The sequence below is a fragment of the Tasmannia lanceolata genome, unplaced genomic scaffold, assembly GCF_043159265.1.
Source record: "Tasmannia lanceolata isolate RefF3 unplaced genomic scaffold, GAP_Taslan_0.1 ptg000016l, whole genome shotgun sequence".
Taxonomy (NCBI): Eukaryota; Viridiplantae; Streptophyta; class Magnoliopsida; order Canellales; family Winteraceae; genus Tasmannia; species Tasmannia lanceolata.
In genome coordinates this window covers 11,630,732-11,656,037 of record NW_027518693.1, presented here as the reverse complement: position 1 = coordinate 11,656,037, position 25,306 = coordinate 11,630,732, and the positions used below count along the sequence as shown (strand labels likewise).

The following is a 25,306-nucleotide window of genomic DNA, read 5'->3' as shown; positions in this document are numbered from 1 at the left end:
TGAATGAGCACCACCATCAACTTGCGGGCCCATTTGGCATAGAAATTAGACCAAGTTAACAACCTATTACTATGTATTTTTGGTTAATAAGTACGAACCGTTGCGATCACCTTGATCAATTATCCGAGGGTCTTAATCCACAAGCCTCTTTATGGTTCGAATCTAAACCATTGGCATTTTTATTTCTTAACTTGGGCCGGGGGTCACCGTTCTGCATGGGACCAAGACTACATGGGCCGTCTCATGATGATCTACAAGATCAATGGTCTTGCTTACACATTCATATCCCCATGTAGTACCTTAAAGTTGTTTAACTTGCTTTCCCTTTGTCATAATAGGCTAAGACCAGAAAGCTCGTAATCAGGCTTCACATGTTTTTACTTGTAGAATATGATGAACAAGAATACCAAGAACAAGAATAGGAGAGAGATTTTTTTTGTTGAAAAAATAAAACGTCACCGCCTCTCTTTCTTTTTCATTCATTCCATATATCAAAATAATTAGAACATCCCTTTAAATAGACCTTGTTGCTTCACAAGTTAACAGCAACTAGAGTCTTCACGTTTTCTACCTTTTTAACAATCCTAGCTGCATAAAGACTCAACCAGATAAACTCTATTTCCTATAAACTAGTGTTTGACATCTACTACGAATATTCTAGAGACCTTTGCATGGTCAACTCTATAAAAACAAAATAGCTAAAACTCTACGCACCAAATCACCGACTCAACTACAAATACTAAAATCGTAGATGACTTGAGTGAGCTTGGTTGGGGCCCAGAAGGTTACACGTTTGAATTAATTTCCAGCACGCCCCCTTAATTCAAACTATGTGAATGATTGTACTCTCATCATATGAAGAAATTTTTTGAACTTCTCTTCCGGCAAAGCTTTTGTGAAAATTTCCGCCACTTGATCTTCAGTGTTGCAATGCTTCAAATCAACTTCTCATTTGGCTGTGACTTCTCTAATGAAATGGTGACGAATCACAATGTGCTTCGTCCTTCCTTGATGAACTGGATTTTTTGTCAAGGCAATTGTGGATTTGTTGTCACAAAAAATCCACGTAGGCCCGCTTTGTTCTTCCTTCAAATCACGCAAAATCCTTCGTAGCTAAATTGCTTGACAAGCTGTAGTTGTAGCAGCAATATACTCGGCTTCTGTGCTTGAGAGTGCCGTAGCTTTTCCTATCATCAATGAAACCTGCCCAATCACTATCAGAAAAATAAATTAATTTATTGTTAGTAGCTTTTGAGTACACAATACCAAAATTGATTGTGCATTGGATGTATCACATAATTCTCTTTGCTGCCTCAAGATGATGCTTGCTTTCTTTGTTTGGTGGCAAATCCACCAATGTCCAAGTGTTCTTCTTTGTAATTGCATCAATCTCTTCCTTCATTACTTCACACCATTCTTTCTTTTTTCACTACATCAGCAAAACTAGAATGCTCCATTGCAAAACAGGCAAACTCACATGAATCATAAATATCAGCAAGACTTCTCATTCTCGTGGGAGTGAAATCACCAGATGAACTTTATGACTCATCAGGATTCGGTAAACAAATCTCTAGAGAAGGTGTCTCAGATGTGTTTTCATTTAAAACACATGAGGGGGCTTCCATATTATTTTTCCAATCACAAGCTTCTTTTTCATTAAAAATAACATCACGACTTATGATTAATTTTTTGAAAATAGAATCATAAAATCGGTACCCTTTTGTCTCCACACTATAGCCAATAAAAATACACTTTCTACTTTTATCATCTAACTTTTGTCTTTTTTCATATTGAACAAAAGCATAGGCTATAGAACCAAAAATTTTAAAATGACTCACATTAAGGTTTTCTTCCACTCCAAGCCTCATATGGAGTTTTTCTTGAACTGCCTTTGTAGGAGCGCAATTGCATAAGTATACTGTTGTGGCTACTGCTTCAGCCCAATAATCATTAGGCAACCCTTTGTTTTTTAGCATGCTCCTTGCCGCCTCAACAAAAGGTTCTATTTTTTCGCTCTGCGACTCCATTCTGTTGTGGGGTATAGCTCGCTGTCAACTGTCTTTTGATTCCACTTTCATGGCAGAAATTCTGAAATTCTTTAAAAATAAATTCACCACCACGGTCAGTACGAAGAGTAATAATAGAATGACCACTTTGGTTTTCGACAAGTGTCTTGAACTGTTTGAAGATAGAGAAAGCCTCATCTTTTTGTTTTAGAAAATATACCCATGTCATCCTTGTGTAATCATCAACAAATAAGATAAAATATTTATTCCCACTCAAAGATAAAGTTTACATAGGGCCACAAATATCAGCATGTATAAGCATCAACGGCTTATATGTCCTCCAAGACTTACCACTTGGAAATTGCTCACGGTGGTGTTTTCCCAAAACACAAGCTTCACAGACTTTTTCATCATAGTTCAAAGAAGGAATACCAACTGTCATATTCAATTTTTGCAACAAAGACAATCTACCAAAATTCAAATGTCCATATCTCCTATGTCATAACATAGAGTCATCACATGCACTAAAACATTGAATACTAGTGGAAACATCTTGTTTTCTGTCATCTTAATAGACAAAACTAGTTTCATTCTTTTCTTATCATAAAGTTTATATTCTCCTTCATCAAAGATAGCACGGTACCCTTTTTTTATTAATTGACCCAAACTTAGCAAATTTTGAGCCAACTCAGAAACATACATAACGTCTTGAATTTGATTCTTGCCAACCAGTGTAGAAACCACGATAGGACCAATACCATGGGCATTAACATGATTGTTATCACTCATTCTTACTCGTGGTTTGACAGTTTCATCTATTTCAAGAAAATAGTATTTGTTCCCGGTCATGTGGTTACTACAACCACTATCTAAATACCATATTTCATCATTCAATTCAACATTGACAGTTTGACATGACAAAAATATGTTATCTTTTTTTTCAACTTTTTCATCATTTTTCTCTTCATGATAATTTGCTTGTTCCCTAGCCTTTTGATAACAATTTTTTTCAATATGACCATACTTCTTCCAATAAAAATATTGTGGCAAATTTCTATTTTGATTTCCACTATCCTTATACCAACAATCCTTATCAGCATGATTTGATCTTTTGCAAATTGAGCAAAATAAAGAAGTAGATTCATTGTTACCTCCCCCTTCATTTTTCTGATAACCACTGAATTGGCCTCTACCTCTTCTTCTGCCGCGGAATCCACCACGTCTACGACCTCTTCCTCCTCGGAAACTTTTATTTGAATCATTTGATCTTTTCTTCGAATCCACTTTGATTGAAACGCTTGTTCTAGTGGTTTTTCAGTAGTCCTATTTAATCTCTGCTCATGTGCTTGCAAAGAACCCATTAATTCATTCATAGAATATGTAGATAAATCTTTTGACTCTTCTATGGCAGCAACTACATGATCAAATTTAGGAAAAAGACTCCTTAAAACTTTTTCAACAATTTTTTGGTCATCTAATTTTTCTCCATAAGTTCTTATTTGATTTACAACAGAACTAACTCTAGAGAAAAACACTTGAATTGATTCAGAATTTTTCATATTCAAATTCTCAAAATCACGATGAAGGGTTTGTAACTTAACATAAATTAGCTTCGTAGTACCTTGGTATTCTTCTTGAAGCAAATCGCATGCTTCTTTAGATGTAGTTGTAGCCATGATCCTTGAAAATATTGGTTCATCCATAGCTTGTTGGATGAGGAAAAGAGCCATTGCATCTTCTTTTTACTCTCCTTCAATTCTTTTGTGCCGTGGTCAATCTTTCCACTTCTGCAAAATTTTCATAACCACTCTCCACCAATTCCCATAATTCATAAGACATAAATAACGTCTTTATCTTAATAGACGAAAATTGAAAATTTTCATCTTTAAATGAAGGAACACTGTGTTGAAAATTTGAAGAATTGGTGTTACCTGCCATGTTGCGAACTTACCGAACCCTTGCCGGTGTTTTCTTGAATTCGCCCTGGCTTTTCTGCACTTTGAAAATCCCAAGACCTTCTGCTCTGATACCACTTTGTAGAATATGATGAACAAGAATACCAAGAGATACCACTCTGTAGAATATGATGAACAAGAACAATAACAGGAGAGGGATTCTTTTTGTTGAAAAAATAAAACGTCACTGCCTCTCTTTCTTTTTTATTCATTCCATATATCAAAATAATTAGAACATGCATTTAAATAGACCTTGTTGCTTCACACGTCAACAGCAACAAGGGTCTCACGTTTTCTACCTTTTTAACAATCCTAGCTGCATAAAGACTCAACCAGATAAACACTATTTCCGATAAACTAGTGTTTCCGATAAACTAGTGTTTGACATCCACTAAGAATACTCTAGAGACCTTTGCATGGCCAACTCTATAAAAACAAAATAGCTAAAACTCTACACACCAAATCACCGATTCAACTACAAATACTAAAATCGTAGATGACTTGAGTGGGCTTGGGTGGGCCCCAGAAGGTTACACGTTTGAATTAATTTCCAACATTACTTTGTTGGAGGTGATAGGATGATCAATTTGATCATCCCCTACTTTCTGGCACTGATCAATTTGATCTCGTACAATCATGCTGAGCTGGGCCCCACATGTTTTGATTTTGTTGGAGAACTAGTACAATTGACTGGACCCTACGGATACTACTGCACATCCACATGTGATGATGATAAGATCAATGATGGGCTCACTATGATGGACGAACACAAAGGCACAAAGCATCTGGTCTTCTTATCCTTGAAGGGCCCATTACAGCACACCGTGGTCCCACATTTGATTGATCTAAACCGTCCATCTGGCATCCTTGAAGGGCCCATTACGTGCATCTTATACAGGTTTTGGCCCGCCATATTCAACTATAGATGAACGATTTAGATCAGTCAAAGGTTGGACCCACCTCGCCATAGTTGGTGCGTCTCATGCATCCAAGAGAGATCTACTTAAGCTCCCCATACCTTATTTTGATATTCGCACATCTCTATTTAGAACTTCTCAAATTGGGTGTTACAAGAAGCTTTTATATGGTGTCCACGCTCTGCTGCGACATAATCAGGGCATCGCCCTTGATATTCGATCCAACCACCAAAGGACTTTTTAAGTGGGTTTTGTTGGATCAAACATCAAGGTGCACGCGTATGTCGTACTCCCATCCCATTGTGCGAAGTAATGCATAGGCATCATATAATTTCCCATTGCAATTTATGAATCCAAGTGTGTGCTTTGAAAATATGGTATTCGTACTTACATGCATGTATTCTAAAAAAAAATACAGTGGGCCCATTTTCTTCAAAGATTCAAACCATTCATTTGTTTTTTTAGTGGGTAAGCTGGGGTTTGGCAGGACCCCATACGCCATCCCTAACTCGGAACATTTGAGAGAGGGAGAACCAAAACTCTTGGGATAAACAAACACTAAACCTTAGAGTACTTCGAAATGCTTAGTACTTGTGAGTTATATAATTGGCTGGTTTGATGGGAGTATGTTGGGCTCTTTGGTAGCATCTTAGGCAAGTTTTCTTTGGAACTTCCATGATTCATTTGATTCTTCGAGTTCTAGACTCTCTTTTTCATTGTCCTCTTGCTCAACTGGGATCAGATTGAATAGATGACGATGCTCATCCACCCAGGATACTTTCTTCCTTCGAGCTTATTTTGGGACCTTCTTTGTCGGTTGAATCATCTTTATTGTCTAGGGCCCACTTACAATTTCTACCTAGCAGAAGTGGAAGACTTTAAACCATTCATTTGTTGGACCCAACATAAATGAATTGTTTCAATTATAGAATTAGTAATGGTGGTTCCACAATTTTTAAATGCTTGAATGTATGTGTGGACACCATATAAAAATATTTATTTTTCATGCAATTAACCAATGCAATGTATTATGAATTTTTTACTACTTAAATTGGAAAAGTTTTTGAAATTACCTATCAGGTCCGCTTTTCAAATTATTGAATATAGAAATTTGTCATACTAAAAAAGAGAAGATGCAAACACTTCTACTTCCCAAAAAATATTTTTAACTCTTCCATTTTTTTCTACCATTTTTCCATTTTTTAACTTCTCTCTCTCTCTCTCTCTCTCTCTCTCTCTCCTCTTTTTCTTCTTCCCACTATTCCTTCCTTTTCTCTTTTCCTTCCTATTATTTTTCTTCTTCTTCTTCCTTTTATTCTTATTCTTCTTGCGCTCTTCTTTCTCCTCTTCTTCTTCTTCTTCTTCTTCTCCTCCTCCTCTTCCTTTCTTCTTCTTCCCCTTCGTTATTCTTCCTCTTCTTCTTTTTTGGAGCACAACGGTTGAGTCTTCAGAGAGAGAGAGATAATGTTTCACAGTTCGCTAAAAAGGAAGAAAATATTATCTATAAAATATCGTTTGTGTTGGAGAAAGAAGAAAAATAAAAACAAAATAGAAAACTTAAACAAAATGCTGTGAAAGAAGATGTAGATTAATACAGCGAAAATCGTGAACTACAAAGATATACAGCCCATATAGACCTTTTGTAGCTCTTAAAACTTTAAGAGTGTTTTTTATTGTCGGAATCAGGAATCAGAATAGACATTCCATTCCTACTCCAATCACCTGAAAATTGAATTTCCATTCCCATTTTAAATTTTGGATAAACATTATTTCATCAAAGGAATAAGCTAAAGTTTGGGATTGTCTGAAGATGAAGGCCCAGAAGGCCATTTTCGAAGAGGTTTTCAAAGAGAGAAACTGGCTAGGGCTAGGGATTGTCCAAGACAGGGGCGATGCCACTTGTAAGGAAAGGGGGGCAATTGCCCCCCTTATTTTTTGGAAATATATATATATATATATATATATATACCTTTATTTTTTAATATTTTTTTATACTTACCCCTTTTTAAAAAATATGCCCCCCTTTCCCATCATCCCTAAGATAGAAAATAACTTTAAAATTTTAATGTTACCATTTTTATCTCCCTTCTTTGTGCAAAATTTACTATAATTTTTGCCCCCTTGTGCAAAATTTTAGATAGAAATTTTTTCTATCTTAATTTTAAGATAGATAAAAAATTACTATAATTTTTGCCCCCCTTGTGCAAAATTTCTAGCATCGCCCCTGGTCCAAGAGAAATGCTATATAGACGATTTTTCCATCATGAATTTATAGTGACTCTGCGAGAGATTAGGGTTCCATTGATAGTCTTTATGGAAGCTGAGAATCATTGGTCAGAGAGAGAGAGAGAGAGAGAGAGAGAGAGAGAGAGAGAGAGAGAGAGAGAGAGAGAGAGAGAGAGATCAGAAGGCCATGTGAGACAGGTCATCTACGGGGGCTGACGCTTGGTGACCTAATGCCAGGGCAAGCAAATTTGGATCGGGATCAGTTTAATGTGTGTAGATTACCTTATTTTCAATAAGTAGATATCCTTATTTTTTATAAGTAGAGTCTAGGTCTGCTTCACGGACTGGAAAAGGGCAGGCTGGTGGAACATCTGACCATACATAATTTTTTCAACACCGGAAGAGAACTTTCTACATGAGTGAAGAAGGTGATTGGTCCCCTTCCTTTTCTAAAGCCACGAGAGAGAGAGAGAGAGAGAGAGAGAGAGAGAGAGAGAGAGAGAGAGTACCAACTCTTTGGGAGGTAGAAGGAGGTAGAAGAATCCGCCCAAAATTTCGGTGTTATGCCTAGGATTATTTGCGCCGACAGGGCCGAACCAAACTCCGAAATCAGCGGAGACAGAATTTGACATTGATTCCCGATTCCAGCAATCCAACGTGCCCTAAATACGTACTTCCATTAAAAAAATTCACTAGTCTTAATTGCTTTTTTACAATGCTATCTTTTTTACCACAATAAATTGTCTCTCTTCACCGCACTAGCTATTTTAACAATCTAAATTGCCTTTTAACCATTCTTAAAAAGAATGAATACACACTAAATTGCCTTTTAACGATCTAAATTGCCTTTTTACCATTCTTAAAAACGATGAATACGCAATACCACTAAAAGAGTAGATTTAATACTCTAAATTTGGTTTTTTACCGCTCTAAATTTTTTCACGTTCTTAATTATTTTTAGTCGGCCTATGATATCGGGCTGTCCATTTTTTGATGATAAATTTTGCTGAATAATTGTCGGCGCCGGCATATTGCGTATTTGCGCCGGAAAATTAATGCACCGGGTTCCTCCTTTTCCCACCCTTCTTTACTTCATTCCCCCCTCATTTTTTTCTCCAGACACCCCTTCCTCGGAGAAATTAAGATCCATATATTGCATGGTTTTCCACTCTATGTAAATATTTTTTTCGCCCCCACTCTTTCAAACCATATAGACTGGACTGCCACCGCTCTCACTCTCGTCAAAAAATCAACCCTCTATTCTTCTAACCGGATATTTCTCACTTAAAACGAGTATCGCTTGTTATTCGTTGCAAGATTTTTGATTTGGAAATATCTGGGTTTCGCCCACTAAAGATTTCGGACCATGACTATGGTTCTAAAGAGGGAAAGATTTCAACAGATTTCATGGGGAAAGGATCTTACACCATATCTATTCTCCCTCGTTTATGAACACGTTTCCACTCTCAGGTAACTTTTCCTACTCCCATTGTATATAAAGTAATCTCATCACTTTCTAAACCACAAAAGCTTGTTTGCTTTCTTCTTTTTCTCTTATCTAGTGTTTCAGCTTCTTTTTTCTTGTTGCTGCCATTTTTAAGGTTGAAAATGCTTCCTTTCCAGAGTTATTATGGGCTTCAGAGTGGGGAAAATTTTTTCCAGGGTTTTGGAGGGGCCATGGAAATGGAAAGAGGAGTTTCAAACTTGAGTCTGAGATCGAAAGAACAAGAGAGAGAGATGTCTCCTTCGGAGAAACACAGGCAGGCAGAAAGAAAAAGAAGAGATAGAATCAACGCTCATCTCAATACCCTTCGTACACTTCTTCCAACTACTACCCAGGTACGTTGTGTTTGATACATAAAGATACAAGAAACCCATCTAACGGTCACGATTTTTTGATTGTGGAATGCTGAGTTCCAGATTAGGCCATCAAATAAAATGACTCCCCCGCCATAATAAACGGTTTAAAATGCAATTTAAACATTTTCCTTCAAAAAACAGAGTTTTTTGTTGTAAAAAATTTTAAACGAAGGTATTAAAAGAAAACCACATTTAAAACGAAGTTTTGCTAACTATGGTCATAATTAGCAAAAAATAATAAAAAATACAGACACTAGTTGGGGTGGCCCTGGGAAGAAAAAGGGGTGAATATATCAGCAGACTGAGGTAGTGCAAATATCATTTTCACTCATTGTAATTCTTATTTCTTACAACTAATTTATTTTTTGTTTCAGACAACGGACAAAGCGTCGGTACTAGCGGCGGTTGTCCCGCGCGTAAAGGAACTAAAGCGTAACGCTGCTGACGTGGCATCCAATGAAAGCCAAGGGAGTATGAGTCCGATCCCAACTGAGACGGACGAAGTGAAGTTAGAGTCGGACCCTGACTCTTCTCTCATTAAAGCCTCCATCTGCTGCGACGAACGTCCGGACCTGTTTTCCAAAATTACCACCGCGCTCCGCTCACTTCAGCTCAAAGCCGTTAAAGCCGATATAGCCACGATAAGGAGCCGAACCAAAATCATTTTACTTATAAAAGGAAGTGAAAAAGAGGCATCCCCCAATATTTTCCCAGCTTTGCGCCGCGCGTTGAAGACCGTGATGGGAAAAACCGGAGCCTTGGGCCCGCTCGTGTTGCAGAATAAACGACTACGTCTCTCTACACAGCTTACCCAGCAACCCCTTTTTAATTTAAAATAACGTAATAAGGCTACTGATATTGGTGCCAACATGTTTTGATAATGAGACGAACTCATCTTGTTTGATATGTTAACAGGCTAATAGGATTTGAGAGCCGGTTAAGACGTATAACATGAGGAGACTTTGTCTAATTATCAAAAACATGGTGACTCCAATATAGGTCCTCTCCTATAATAGTTGATTATAAGAACAAAAGACATGATTTTGTTTGTGGGTTTTCAGAAATCATGCATGTGGATATAAGTTATAGCAACTTTCATTCTAAGATTAGGGGGTGAGTTGTAGCCTGTTAGGGACAGCTTGTCCCTTATTTGGCACTCTTTGGAATAAAGGTAAATTAGGGGGTGGGGGTGAGTTGGCTTTGAGTAGTGAATTTCTTGTTATTTGAGGTAAATTAGCTTGGTTTTGCTGATGTTGATTTGTAAGTCATAATGATACCCTTGACAGTGTTAATGAAAAGATGTCGATCAGCAAGAATGTATGCTACCTTTTTTCTTGATGGGCAAATGTTTCTTTAATCTTGCAAGAATGTATGCTATCTTGATTAATGAAAAACGAACAAATGCACCAAAATGCGGCAAACAAATAAGTCAATATCCCATTTGTAAGATTAAAGAAACAATGGCTAACTAATGAACTCTTAAAAGGTTGGTTTAGCCATTACTGTTGATCAAAGGGGCTATGATTGCACAATGAAGGGTAAGATTATTTGGGACATTGAGATTCACCGCCCCAATTATTGCACACTTTGTTGTGTTAAGCAATGTTCTCAATGGGGATAGTAATCCTTAGATAATATTGCACTACTTGAATATTTTTATCTTGAAATAGCCCATGAAATTGGCTACCTTGTTCATATGTTAGGCATCTAATAATTAATATTATTGGTGGCCACATTTTATACAAGGAATTTTAGAAAAGTAATTGTCATGCCCCCAACTAATAACCAGTCCTAGCACGACACAGAGCTGCACGTCTACGAACCTCAGTCCACAGAGAAGGCATTCTAATCACGAAGCAATATGCAGAGCAGAACTAAATGAAACAATCACATAATTAAAATCTGATTTGACTGTCATAAATATAATTTATAGGTCTACCGTGGAGATTAAACTTGGTGTCCAACCCGGACTACAATCAATGGTCAAATAAATCAACTAATAACAGTCTGATAAAGAGATAAATGTGTCATAAATCCTAATGTCCAATCTTCCTACTCCCCTGATCCCGCCAGACATATACGATCTCCTACGGTTCAACATCTGTAAATAAATAATAAAGCGTGAGTTAACGCTCAGTGATAAACAATTCCCATATAACACGTAAAATTAACAAGTATAGGAATATCATGGACTTGAGAATTAATACATGTATCAAGCAATTTAATCTCACCGGCATTTCAAGAATATATTGTATAACTGGTATAATGAAACTGGCGCAATAAAACTAGCTTCCTAGTCCAGATAGTCAAGTTGCCTTTTCCGTTAAACCTGCGGAAAGCCAAGTCCCTACTAAACTTGTGGGAGACCTTATCCCAGTAACCCATAGGCCCGGAGATCATGTCCTCGATCACTAAATCTGTGAGTGACTATATCCTCATTGGCTAGTGAGATCTCATCCTCGCTTTTCTTGCGGAAGATTACACCCTCGATAAAACTGCGAGGGATCACACGCTCGATAAAACTGCAAGGGATCACATCCTCATTAAACCCGCAGGAGACAACTAACTGCGGCTCATACCAAGACACCTAGTAGACTAATGCAAGTTCACAAATTCTGTGACGACCCATCTAGATCCAAGAATTGTCCCATAATGATCTTAATTGTTTTAGGGCGATGATATTTTCACTCCCCCTGTAGTACGCATGCGCCTCCCTTATAACGTGAACAGTGGGCAACTTTAATGCTTTTTGACGTCAAACCACATTAAAAGGGGAGCGAGGAGCGAATGCGTACTGCGGGGGGAGTGAAAATATCATTAACCTTGTTTTATGATAAACTTGGACATATTCCATGTCCCACTGTCTATCTCTGACTACTCCAAGTCAATTCTGGCATTAACTATGTATGTCTAGTGATTTCACAGTTGGAAACACACTAAGAAACACTTGTAGCTGAAGCTATGTATCATGAATAAGTATTCGAAGATATTAAACTTGTGCGTAAAGGATCAAATCTAATAAGGAACTCATTGGATGGAGTTTGGTGAATCATCCAGGACCCTATATTAATCTTTAATCTTCTATTCTTTAAAACATGGAGAACATCAACACTTAACTCAGGACCCTATATTAATCTTTAATCTTCTATTCTTTAAAACATGGAGAACATCAACACTTAACTCAAGAATCAAGGATCAAAAACTAGATTTCATACTTTGGGTCATTTTCTCCACTCTAGAATTCTCCTCAGCCTCCTCTTCGTCCACGTTATAGGGTTCTTATCTGGAGAATTATTGCCCAACATTAGTATTTATACTCTTTAGGTTAGAGAGCCCTAAACCAACTTGAATTTCTGACAAAACTACCCCTCAATTGCTTTAATCAGTAACGCAATTAGGGGTATTTTGGGCAATTTCATTAATTATAATGATAGGCGATAGGTGTTGCCTATCATTATGGGTGTAAATGGATATTCGAAAATTCGATTACCGTCCGCATTCTAATTCGTTTAAAGCGAATATTATCCGGATCCGTTTCAAGCAGATATTATCCGAATCCGTTTATGAGATTTTCGGTTCTTAGCGGATGCGAATCTGGTAAATGGTATATTCGATCCATTTAACATCCGAATCCGAGAAGTAAATTCTTTTTATTTATTATTAATAATATCATTAATATTTATTTTTAGTAATGACACACTATCTTTTGTTTCTAAAAGAAAAGTAAATTTTCTTTTTAGAAAAAAACAAAAACAAAAAGTGTTTTGGGTAGGAAAGGAAGTAATCTCTCATTTTAAGGGCATTCTTAATATCATTTCCATCTAACCTCCTCCTTCTCCGGTTCTCCCCTTCGCCCGACGGGAGGCCGCCGAGAGGACGGATCTGGCCGTTGAGAGGACAGATCTGGCCGTTGAGAGACCGGATCTGGCCGGAAGACTGCAGCAATCAAGGCGGGATCTCCTCTCCTAACTATCTCTCACAAGTTTCTGAGATGGGTTTGGAGAGTTTGGAATGAAAGAGGGGATAGAAGAGCAGAGAAAAGAAGACTACAGCAATCAAGGCGGGATCTCCTCCTCCTCCTCCTTCTCAGGCCGTCCTCCTTCTCCGGCGGGATCTACTCCACCTCCTCCTTCTCCGGTTCTCCCCTTCTCCGGCGATTAGTAAGAAACTGCCCGACGGGAGGCCGCCGAGAGGACGGATCTGGCCGTTGAGAGGACAGATCTGGCCGTTGCGAGACCGGATCTGGCCGGAAGAGTCGAGGGGCCGTCGGGAGGCCAGATCTAACTGTCGAGAGGCCGGATTTGGCCGGGGAGGTCGCTAGGAGGCCGGATCTGTCCGGGGAGACCGAGGGAATCCGGGAAGCCATCAGGAGGCTGGAGGCAGACACGAATCGGCTATCTGCCAGGTGAGCAGGTAAGGGAAGGAGGTGGGCGAGAAGAGGGAGGAGGGCGGGGGAAGGCTCGTGTGCTTCCCGAGGAACGATCGGATGTTAGATCGGAACGGACAGTCGAGTCAACGGTGGATCCGTCTCCGATCGCCGGAAAAGTAAGGAAATTGTATAGATCGGCTGTAGCTCGCCTCGTCTGACGGTGGTACAGATCCGGCCACTTTTTTCCGGCTTCTTTCTTCGTTGCAGAGAGAGAGAGAGAGAGATCAGATCGGAGGGTTTTTGAATCGCATCTGCACCGACCTAGATCGGTGGATTCGCTGAGTCGACTCAGGATTTCGATCTCATCGGGTGGAGGGAGATCGTCCATTTTGGAGAGTGAGAGAGATTTGCGCCTCTGTTTTTCTTAAGGTCAAATGGAGGGCCTTGACTCTTCTCATGATGGCTCTGATGAGGATATTCCTCCCCACTCATTTGGGCGTCTAAACTTCTGGTCTCCTGGCATCAATGCTATAAAAAATTCTGCTGCAAGCGATTCCGAGATCGAACCTCTTTCTTTCTCTGATCTGGTCAAGCACAAGATCGACCTGATTCCTAATCCGAATAAGACTTTGCTGGACCTCCGCGCTCTCCGTGATGATGAAGGATTTAATAGCATTCGGTTATCAGTTCCAGAGAAGATGCGATATCTCAAGCTTATAGAAAAGGAGCTCAGCTCTCCTATTTCGAAAGCTTCTTCATCATCAAAAAAGAGAAAGAATGGGAGAAGAAAATCAAAGGCCCAACCTCAAATCCATATTGAGGGTGAAGAAGATATATACTCCCTTCTCAGCTCAAAGTTGCAATCTCAGAAGGAAGCATTACTCTTATCTGAATCGGATCCGTCCTTCTCTTCGGAAGTCCAACCTTGTGAAGCTGAGTTCTCTCTTGGCAACCCCTGCTCTCTGAGTGAAACTGCTGGACATGAAAACCATTCTGATGGAAAAGGTGTAGAGATTCAGATGGGATTTGCTAAGACTATGAGGATAAATGCCTCGGTATTGGGGTCTCCTTCTGAACCGCTCCTTTCTAGTCCTCTTCTTGAGAAAAAAGCTTCTCCCCCTGATCTCAAGTGTAGCGACTGCTGGCCTCTCCCAGCTGGTCCTACCCCTTGTACCTTTCGTCTCCCATCCCCCTCTATCATTGCTAGTCCTATTGGCTCCTGTCAGATGCTGGCCAACTGTCCTCCCAGCAGCTCCCATAATCCTTCTGGATCTTTCCCTGCTCGAGCTAATGGATCCATGGATTCTGCTCCCTGTTTCCTTTCTTCCAGACCAGCTCCTTCCATCTCCTCAATTTCAGAGGGCAAATGGAAGGAAGTGTTTGGAAAGAGTCGAACCAAAGCAGTTGATACTTCTGTCCCTTTTTTCAACCCGGTAACTACTGAAGATGGCATAATAAAGGCAGCTTTCAAGGAGGGTGATTTTATTGAAGCAAAGTCTAAATGGGAAAACTGTCTTCTGGGTTATTTTCTTGGTCGGAGGCCCTACTTCACTGCTATTAAAAACCACTTATTGAGAATCTGGCAGCTGAAAGGGGACTTTGATCTAATTGCTCTCCCTAATAGCTTTTTCTTGTTCAAGTTCAACCTGGAAGAGGACTGCATTAAAGTCCTGGAATACCCCACCACCTTTGGGGGTCGTGCTCTCATCCTGCAGAAATGGCTTCCGGGCTGTTCTTTGGAGAAGCTGAAACTTTCAACTATCCCAATTTGGATTAAATTCCCTGCATTGCACCTGAAATTCTGGACTCCTACAGGTATTGGAAAGCTATCTAGCATCATTGGCAAACCTTTATACATGGATTCTCACACTGCTGAGGCCTCAAGATTACAATTTGCTAGAGTTTGTGTCGAAATAACTGCCGAAAGCCCCCTTCCTGATGTTGTCCACATCCAAACCCCTACTGGAGATGAAACTCAGGTTGTAGAATATGAATGGAAGCCCAAACCTTGCAAAACCTGTCTTGATTTTAGTCATTCTTCTGAAGGATGCCCTAAGAACCAAATGCCTCCTCCCCTTCTCTCTGTTCAATACAGAAAGGAATGGAGGCCAATCACTAAGGATAGTGATAAAGCTGTTCAGCTAAGTTCTGATTTTCCAATTGCTCATAATAGGATCAGCTTGGATCATCCTGAAACCCCTTATACCAATAGTGCCTTATCTAGAAATAAATTCTCAGTCATTGGCTCTGATATCCCCGAGACATCTACAAAGCAGACCAAGCCTCCGGACCTTTCTCTCTCTTTATCGTCCCCATCGTCTGAAGGTCCTTGGAATTTAGTTCAGAGCAAGAAGAATAAAAAGGGAAAGTCAGCTGCTTCCCTCCTTAAGCCGCCATCTATCTCCCCGATCCCCTCTACTGGAATAAGGTCCCCATTTCGTGGGCTCATTCCGGGAGGCTGAGAATTGGGGTCTGCTTTTGGTGCTGGTGTTTTTGGTTCTGCTGTTAGCTCTGGTGCTGTTTGTTTTTGTGGTAGCTGTTCGAATTCTGGCAGTGTTGTGGCTGTTGTTTTCATTTTGCTGAAGCGGTTAGGTTTTTGTCTTTGCCGTTTTGTTGGGTGGCCTTTGGCTCCCTTTTGATAGTTTGTTTGCCCTTCTTCTGATGTGCGAGGGGCTTGCTTTTCTGTTTTCTTGTAGTATCTTTATTGATCTTTTTAATATATCTGGTCGGGGTCCGCCTAACCCTAGCTTACCTATTTCAAAAAAAAAAAGGGCATTCTTGGAGTTTGACATGGCTTCTTTATGAAGCAACAAATGTGGGTTGTAGGATGAAAAAGACAAATGGATGATGGTGATTGAAAGAAGATGGCATAGTTTCTAGAGAATTATAGAGCAAAAAGGCCATAGTCATTGATGGTAAATGGACGGCTCAGATCAATTTTCCAACTTAGGGTTATATAAAAACCCAAAATGCAATTAAAAGATGGGACTTCTAAGGTTTGCAAGGAGAAGCAAGAGAAAGGAGGAGGCTGAGACACCATCTTCGGCATTCCTTGGTGCCTCCAATCCCACCAAAATCCACCGCCGCCCTCTCCACCTTCTCACAGCCACCTCCATCACCGCCAGTCACCTCCATCTCTAACCCAATCATCATCTCCATCCCCATTTCTCTTCATCTTCCACAATCAGCACTCCCACTTCCACTGTTCAAAATAGCCCAAACCCATTCCATCATATACATAAAAAAAGAAAAAACCCAAAGACCACTACCACTACCATCATCCATCCCCACCGCCTCTCTCTCTCTCTCTCTGCCTTTGTTTTAAAAGGAAGAAGAAAATCTCATATATTTTAGGATTTGAGAGTTAATTTTGTGAAGAGAAGGTAGATGTATGGTTTTAGGGTTTGGAAAATTTATTCGAGGAGTAAGAATGAGAAGAAAGATAAAGTGCTGCAATAAAATATTTGAATTTACCGGATAAACAGATACGGATAATATCCGAATTCGAAAAATATTTGACGGATACGAATTCGGTAATAGATATTAAATATCCGTCAAATTCGAATCCGAATCCGAATTCGGATAGTGTATACTGTAATCGAATTTGGATATAACCATATCCGATTCGAATTCGATCCGTTTACACCCCTACGTATCATCGTTGCTCCTTACTCCTGGCCACGTGACACTTTCTTCATTCATCTCTTTGTCCTTATTCTGCTCGCTTTTTTGGTGCACCAAATTTTATAATTGTCTATTTGGCAAAAAGAAAACCTGGCGACCTACTATTGCCACTGCTTGGTAAGAGTCCCTCTGTCTTCATATGTCATTGATGCCACTGTCACTACTATCCTAGATTCTATGACTACTGTGACTACAATGTCCATTCAAGAGATTGAAGAATATTTCCTAAATAGTTAAATATACTATATTACATACCGTATGTATTTTGAACAACGTTTCTTAATGAATGTACTCTCTTATATCCTTTATCACTGAATTTTTGTATTTTATGTTAAAAATAAGATAGTATGAAGTATTAGCATAGGAACAATGTTAGTTCCTTGTTTGAGCAATAAGATATCAGAGATTATATATAAATGCACGGAGCATTAATTATTAGAGTTCCAACTATATTGGGGCTGACATGAATGAAGGATAGTAAATCTATCCGTGAACAAAATAAACACGGGCTTGCTGAGGGAAATGATACCTACTCTCTTGTCGGTGATATACCCACTCCATGTTTCCATAATGATGCTTTTCTCTTTATTTTCAACTTTCTTGAGGCCCTGTTTGGAATGTAGGATTTTTTTGGATACGTAGGGGCCGTTTGGATATGCGGATTTTAGAATCTTGATTTTCCTCAAAATTGTAGATGGGAGACGAGTGAAGAAAGAGATCACCCATCTTTTTCTGATTTCTCGCCCTTCTTTCCGACAGCAAGAGCGCAGGAGATCTTCCCATGTTTCCAGGTTTGAGAAATCTCAGGATGGATGAGAGATTTCTAAAACCTGGATTTCTTACTTAAAATCCAAGAAATGTTGTCAGGACAGCTTGCAGCACCTTAATTATGAACCCTCTTTTATACTATTTTCAAGCTAAAACCTGGATTCTAAAATACGCGTATCCAAACGGCCCCTTAGGAAAGTAAAAATATTTTTAAATTTTCTTATTCTTATGCATGAAAAAAGATAACTTGAACCAAATATATTCAATTTTTTACTAAGAGGGACCTCCAATTTATAATAATATCCCTCTAAATTAACCTTACTCATTTCCCTCTAAACTGTGGGAATTTTTTTTTGTCAGAAATGTTTTTTCTTTCAATCCAAATTGGGATTGAAGGAAAAATATTTCTCATAGAAAGTTTGATTGTAAGAAAATTTTTTGTTTCCAATTTAAAGTAAATGATGTGGTTATGACTTAGTTAGAGAGATATCATTATAAATTGAAGGTCTCTATGGATTAAACTTGAATTATAGTAGGTCAACTTACTTTTTTTTCTTGTGTAATCAAAAAGTGTTTTGCTAAGAGTGCCACCCGTTAAGGTGCACTGGAAAAGAAATTTTACTATCATTTTACATATACTTTCAAAATTTTACACCTATTTTGAGGTTTCTTTATCAAAACATGTGTAAAATTTCTTTTCCAATGCACCTTAACGAGCAAAATCCATCAAACAATGGAAAAGCAAGAAATTCAGGAAATGTTTTTGTTTTCCAAACTTTTTCCAAAAAAATTCATGCATGCAAACAGGACCTAGATGTAATTCATGCATAAACTAAGTGCTTTTATGACTAATACTTTGAGCTTAGGTCCTACAAAATACAAGCTGCCTAGTTCCCATAAAACGACTAATTATATATGGATGAATGTTTAACTGAAGGGCGCCCTTGCCAAAACAAGTGGCAAGGGCACCCCATTGGATCCACATCAATAAATCACATTTATTATTCATTTACTTCTACATTTTCAGTGCTACAAATGCACTTTGGTGATCACGGATCCAATGAGGGTGGCATTGCGGCTGGTTTTTGCCAGGGCATCCTTCATTTTAGCATTCCTATTATATATTTTTTTCATGGGAAATGTTATCAACACAACCATATTTTGATATTTGCAAAAACCAAGCTGTCTTTTCGTCTTTAATTGGCTGGTGAGAGCTTTTTGGGAAAGATATCAGCTCTTTAAATTAGGGCAACAACTCGAGCCGGGTTTTACCCAACCCGACCCGAAAATAGCCTGGTTTGGGTTCAGGTTTCATGGGTTTCGGGTCGAGCCGGGTTGAGCATTCAAAAGCCCGCATGAATCTTGGGTCGAGTTGGGTTTGAAGGGGCCCGACCCGACCCGACCCGAGTTACATAAGTTATAATATGTACATTTTTTTCTATTGTTAGTTAAAAGTTAAAAGTGAAAACCCGCGCACCCACTATTATTGTATGTGAGTGTAATTTCTGCTTCTATGATTTGAGTTGATTCAAGTATTTGATTCAGCATTGTTTGATTGTAATTACAACATTGTTTGATTACAGCATTGTTTGATTCAAGTGTAATGTGAGTGTAATTACATCATTGTTTGATTCGAGTGTAATGTGAGTGTAATTTCTGCTTCTATGAGTTGAGTTGCCTTGCCAAACAAGAATTTTCCTTAAAAAATTGCGTCAACGTGAAAAAACCCAACTCGACCCGACCCGAGATTTATCATGGGTAGGGCCGGGTTTGGGAATCGTCGGTTTTCCGAAAAAAAACCCGACCCGACCCGAGTTGCAGCCCTACTTTAAATCTTAAAAGACAAGATGATTTGTGAAATTATCAAAAATGGTTGTGCTGATATCATTTCTTCTCACTATTTTCGCCAGGGAATAGTGAATTCTATTTTTAAAGGAAGTTGACCAATGGGAGGCGCCCTCTGTCCCTTTTTCTGGAAAGGGCGCCTGTGAATCTAACATGCATATTTTGTGAGATGTTATTTTATAGAGGAATGCTAGACTCAAGGGCGCCCTTGCCAAAATAAATGAAAGGGCGCCCCATTGGTTGCTATCACCAAAGTGCATTTATAACATAAAGGCATCATAGTGCAAAAGTCAAAGAGCAATAAATAGCAACCAATGTGGAGCCCTTTCATCTGATTTTTTGTAAGGGCGCCCATGAGTTTAGCATTCTTCTAATTTATAACCCTTAAAACGTCAAACATGGTTTTCTCAGATCGATACAATCTCTGAAAGTTTGCACCGGAGTCTACTCCCATGTTATCCGGCAGGACTCCTGCTCACCGGGCGCACGTTAGCCGCCATGCTTTTACCTTGCGTCAAAAAAATCTAATCTTGCGCCTCATTCGTCGTTGAGCAACTTCGTTTACTCCGTCGCCCATTGTCTGCATTCAATTCTCCTTATAACTGAAATTTGAAAAACCCTTTTCCTTCTTTCATTCCCAACAAAAAAAAACCCTCTTTTTTTTTACCTAAAAATGGCAGCTTTTCCAACATCTCTGCACAAAGATCTGTTGTCCTGCAAATCCCTCACTCCCCCTTTTGCCAATTCCTTTGTGGGTTTTCCTAGAATGTCGTTAGGAACTCAAAAGGTATTGTTTTTATGTTCTTTTTTTCCTTGTTGGTCTTAGGGTTTTTATTTTTTTGTTTCTTTTAAGTTATTTCTGTTTTTCCTTGGATCTTTGCTATTCTACTGCAGATCTGGGGTTCTCCGTGGAAAAAGGCAAGAATTGACGACACCCATTTGAGCCTCGTGGGGTTTGTGAGGTGAGTGAGTGTTTTTTTACCTTGTTTGGTTTAAATTAGAAAAGATGAAAACGAGGTACAATATTATATTTTGGTATGAGAATTCTGTCAATTGTGGTGAATTTTATAAATGGGTATCCGATAATTCAGTTATAAATCTACAGTTTCTGTGGGAATTGTGGTGAATTTTGAAAAATGGGTATCTGACAATTCAGCTGTTCTTTGATCTAGGATTTTGGATTTGTTAATGGTGAATTTTCACAAATGGGTATCCGATAATTCAGCTGTTTTGTGATTTAGTACTTCTGAATATGTTAGTGGTGAATTTTCAAAAATTGATATCCAATGATTCAGCTGTTTTATGATTTAGGACTTTTGACTGAATCTTACAGAAACTCACATTGCATTGATTTTCAAAAATGGGTGTCTGATAATTCCGCTGTTTTATGATTTTGGACTTTGGATTTGTTAACGAGCATCGACTGAATCTTACAATTAAACTCACATTACAATAATTATGTCATGATCTTGATTGATCGTTTGACTTGCTTGGTCAATCTCAATCTTCATCATTTAGTTGCGAATTTCAGTCATGTTCTGCTTTTGCTTTATATCATAGAGCTAATTGCTTAGCTTTTTGACTGGAACTGAATACTTGTCTTAACATTCATGGTTTTATTTTGATTACTCCTTACATTTGAATGACTACCCTGTTGGGGCCCTTTCTATTTATTATAACAAAATTTGTGCATTGATTTGGGGAGAACTTTGTTGCACGAAGTTGTAAGCTTCTAACTTTGATTGTTAGATGATGGATATATGGGAAAAACTGTGCTTCAGAATTAGAGGCTTCTATGTAACTTTTGGGACCAACCTTAAGGGAAAAAAACAGATAATATGGAGTAGCTGCAACTGAAATTAAAACAAACAGAGAACAGAGAACAACAACATGCGAACAACTGATCACTGGATCAAGAAAAATGCGCTGATCTACGCCCCCCAACTGGTTAAAAAAATGTGGTCTGGAGTCATCAAATGTTGAATATCCTCAAAGTTGAGATCCAGAAAACCTGGAAACAAGTAATTGACAAATATACATGACAGACTATGAACAAGATGGATGGAGAAAAGATATTATTATCTTTCTCACGAGACATTCTTTAAAAAGTGAGCCATTCAAAAAAAAATCTTTTAAAAAGTGACAAAGTCAAATTCATACTCATTTCTACTTTTTCTTCTCATCTCTTTCTACACCAACTCATTACTTCCTACACACTTTCTAACTTGGTGGGAGATTTTGTTAGTAGTTGGTGTATCTGTTAGTTTGGGAAGAAAGGAATATTCTGTGGCGCATGCTCCATTTGGTGTGGCATCTAGAAAGAAAGCAATTGTAGTCTTTGATGCAAAGGATTCTTGTATCGGATTTATTGTGTTCAGAATTAAGATATCCATCATCCTTTTGGCCATGGCTTGTTTCCCTCAGTGGGTATGTTTAGTGACTGATACTCTCAATATGTGAAGAGAAATTGCATGGGATAGATCTGTAAAGGTGACGAAGTCTGCTAGTTGGACTCCTCTTGCCAATACCATAAAATTCAACTCTAGACGCACATAGATCTACATAAGAGTATTGCATAGTTCTAGCTGATAGCCTTCTCTTGTGTTCATGCAATTAGTGTAAGAATCAAGTATGGAAGCAGACAATAGAAGTATGGCAGATGTAGTAGCAAAGAAAATTTGATGAAAATATTTCCTAGATGATATTGGTCTCACTCTCAGTCAACCTCCAACATTATTTTGTGATAACCAAAATGAAATGAAGAAGGCAGCAACTCAATTCAGCATGCATGGATAAAACATAATGAAGTTTATGAAAACATTATTTGTGAGAAAGTACAAGCTTAGGTGATCATAACAAATTATTTTCTATGAGTTGGCACTATCCACAGACAAGTTCCACTACTTGAGGAACTAGCTGAATATGCACACTCCATTAGCTTGAGAGGACTTTTAAGAATCTTCCCTTATGCGTTTATTCCTAATGTCTAAATTTTCACATCAAGTGTTGGTGGTAATGTTGTCATACAAGTACATGTGACAGTGGATACGTCAATGTTATAATTTAAAGAAAGGTATCTCAGGGAATTCTCTCTTTCAAAGTGTCTCACTTCATTAATGAATAATGGTTTATAGTTTAGTGTATAAAATCAGAAAATCAAATTTTTTCCGTTTTCTGCATGTTTGCTTTCTTAATAATCATCTTCTCAAAAATTGAACAAAAAGTCGGTTTTGTAGGATACTTTAATTTGTTGCACATGTATGACTGTGGATATAAATTACATCACTTTTCTTTGAGCCTTCTTTAGTAGTTTTTTCTGTTGGATTCCCATGAACCCAAATCAAACTTCACCAAAATTTAGCAGGAATCCGCTGTGTTCTGTCTCAATCTTTTGATTTGATGTTTATCTGATGCATTTACATTATCTGAGTATGGCTCCTCCATTCACAGGGGAAATACTACTTCAAGATTAGAGGCTGCAAAGGAACATATGGGTCTGACTCAAGAACTTACAAGCCATCAGTTGGAAAACTTAGACAAAACTGGCCATGATTTTGATCTGTTTGATGAATTGAAACATAGGTTTCTGAGATTCAAACGTCACCAATTCTTGTAAGAAGAAGCTATCACTAACTTGAGATTAGGATTTTTTTTTGTTTTATCTATCTATTGAAATATGTTTTCAACAGAGAAAATTCAGTTCATTTCCAGAACCTTGCTGAAGCTCAAGCACCAAAGGTGATACAAAACAAATTATACTTTCAGTTTCACATTCTGATTTTCTGTCTATTCAAATATTTCAGTTCCGCCAAATGGAGAATCAGTTCCTTTTTTAGCTTTGATCTTATTCTCATTTATATCAAATTTGTAGGGCATGACATATGATTGATTTCTGCTTCAATCTGCTTCCAAGAGGCTAGTGCAATTCTTCGTTAACTGATAAGTTCAAAAACAGTTTTTGGTGATTGCATGTGCAGATTCTAGGGTCTGCCCTTCCATAGTCCTTGGATTGCAACCTGGAGAGGCCTTTACGGTTCGGAGTGTTGCGAATTTGGTTCCCCCAATTGGGGTATTGATTATAATACACCTGCTACATTTGCTTTATGGTTATTAGGTGCTTGAAACCATTGTATACAGTACCTCAATTCTTGAAAGATTCTTGATTTGTCTTTCATCTTTTTATTTGCAGAATGACCGCTCAGAAACTAGGGCAGCACTTGAGTTTGCTGTAAATACTCTTGAGGCCAGTTTCTCTCTCTCTCTCTCTCTCTCTCTCTCTCTCTCTCTCTCTCTCTCTCTCTCTCTCTCTCTCTCTCTCTCTCTCTCTCTCTCTCTCTCTCTCTCTGTTTGTACATACACACACTGTGTGCATGCTTGTTATACCTAGAAGAGTATATATATTAGTTGAAAATGAGAAGTATTAATATCTCTGCAGGTTGAAAATATATTTGTCATCGGCCACAGTCGTTGCGGAGGCATTAGGGCCCTTATGAGCATGCAAGATGAAGTTGATTCCAGGTAAATTTATATTAATTTTCTTAGAGTTGTTGTTTTCTGTTTGTGTTTTTCATTTTAGTTCATCTCTATTTGCCAGTGGTAGCTTTATTAGGAGGTGGGTCTCTGTTGGAAAGAACGCGAAGTTGAGTACCATGGGTGCTGCTGGAAATCTCAGCTTTGAACAACAGTGTAGACACTGTGAGAAGGTGCTCCACATTCTACTCCCTCCATTGCACCCTCTTTTTTTGGTTTTTCATTTGCATTCATTACTCTATCTGTAATACATGGGTCTGTCACATGCATACACATCTACAAGGTCAGAATAACATATGGGTTTGACACTCGTATATTTGTACATTTATATATGAGGCTTTATTTTTATTCTTGCAGGAATCAATTAACAGGTCGATGCTGAATTTGCTTACATACCCATGGATAGAGCAAAGAGTGAGCCAAGGGATTCTCTCTGTTCATGGTGGCTACTATGACTTCATCAATTGTACATTCGAGAAATGGACGCTTGATTACGCGGGAAGTATGGGAGAAAATAGCAGATATGCGATCAAAGACCGATTATTTTGGTGCTGAATTTATTAATTGTTCTGTAGTTCACAGATATCTCGGTCTTGGTCGTGATAAGTAGATGCAATAAAACCTTTAGCCTCTAAGGGATAAGATTATTCCCATATTTAAGGAATTTCGACCTTGATGTATGATTGTATTTGTATAATTATGAATTCCAATTGTGTAGCCTGCTTGACAATCAACTGTGTGCCATTCGAAACAAAAAATCAACTGGGTTCCTAGTCTCTTCATTGATAGTTGCCTTACTTTCTGGTTTTCTTGAGCACAGACTTGATTTCTGCATTTTCTCCACCATTAAATTGTAAGATAAGATTGCTTCTACTAGGATCAATTGAGTGATGCTTACTTGATTGTTGGGTTTTGACACTTCCCTTTTCTTTTTTTTCTTTTTTCGATAGGTTTGACACTCCCCTTTTCCTTGGCTCACACGAGAAATGATATATCACTCCATTGTTTTAATAATGACACCACTTTCTTTGTTTCATATTTTTCTTAATTATTGGTTGGTGGCAACTGCAATTCTCAAAACCCTAACAACAGCGAATAAAAATAGGGTGATGATAAATTCGCACCCTCTGTGGGATAATTCGGACA

At 38.4% G+C, this 25,306-nt stretch overlaps 3 protein-coding genes across 3 annotated transcripts; 2 read left to right on the top strand and 1 right to left on the bottom strand.

Moving 5' to 3' along the window:
* Positions 1-1,093: 1,093 nt before the first annotated feature.
* On the bottom strand, positions 1,094-3,736 carry LOC143847890 (uncharacterized). Its single transcript, XM_077356679.1, has 4 exons — positions 3,088-3,736; positions 2,707-2,875; positions 2,358-2,500; positions 1,094-1,203 (listed from the first exon to the last, which is right to left on the bottom strand). Exons 1-4 carry the CDS (start codon positions 3,734-3,736, stop codon positions 1,094-1,096), a joined length of 1,071 nt encoding a protein of 356 aa, XP_077212794.1.
* A 4,734-nt stretch (positions 3,737-8,470) lies between these two features.
* LOC143847889 (putative transcription factor bHLH107) lies at positions 8,471-9,803 on the top strand. The gene is made up of 3 exons (XM_077356678.1): positions 8,471-8,574; positions 8,706-8,943; positions 9,339-9,803. The coding sequence occupies exons 1-3, from the start codon at positions 8,471-8,473 to the stop codon at positions 9,801-9,803; spliced, it is 807 nt and encodes a 268-aa protein (XP_077212793.1).
* Positions 9,804-20,015: 10,212 nt separating this feature from the next.
* Positions 20,016-24,948, top strand: LOC143847862 (beta carbonic anhydrase 5, chloroplastic-like). Its single transcript, XM_077356662.1, has 9 exons — positions 20,016-20,417; positions 20,525-20,592; positions 23,081-23,242; positions 23,320-23,368; positions 23,586-23,699; positions 23,820-23,873; positions 24,066-24,148; positions 24,225-24,333; positions 24,518-24,948. The coding sequence occupies exons 1-9, from the start codon at positions 20,304-20,306 to the stop codon at positions 24,713-24,715; spliced, it is 951 nt and encodes a 316-aa protein (XP_077212777.1). The 5' UTR covers positions 20,016-20,303; the 3' UTR covers positions 24,716-24,948.
* The last annotated feature ends 358 nt before the right edge of the window (positions 24,949-25,306 follow it).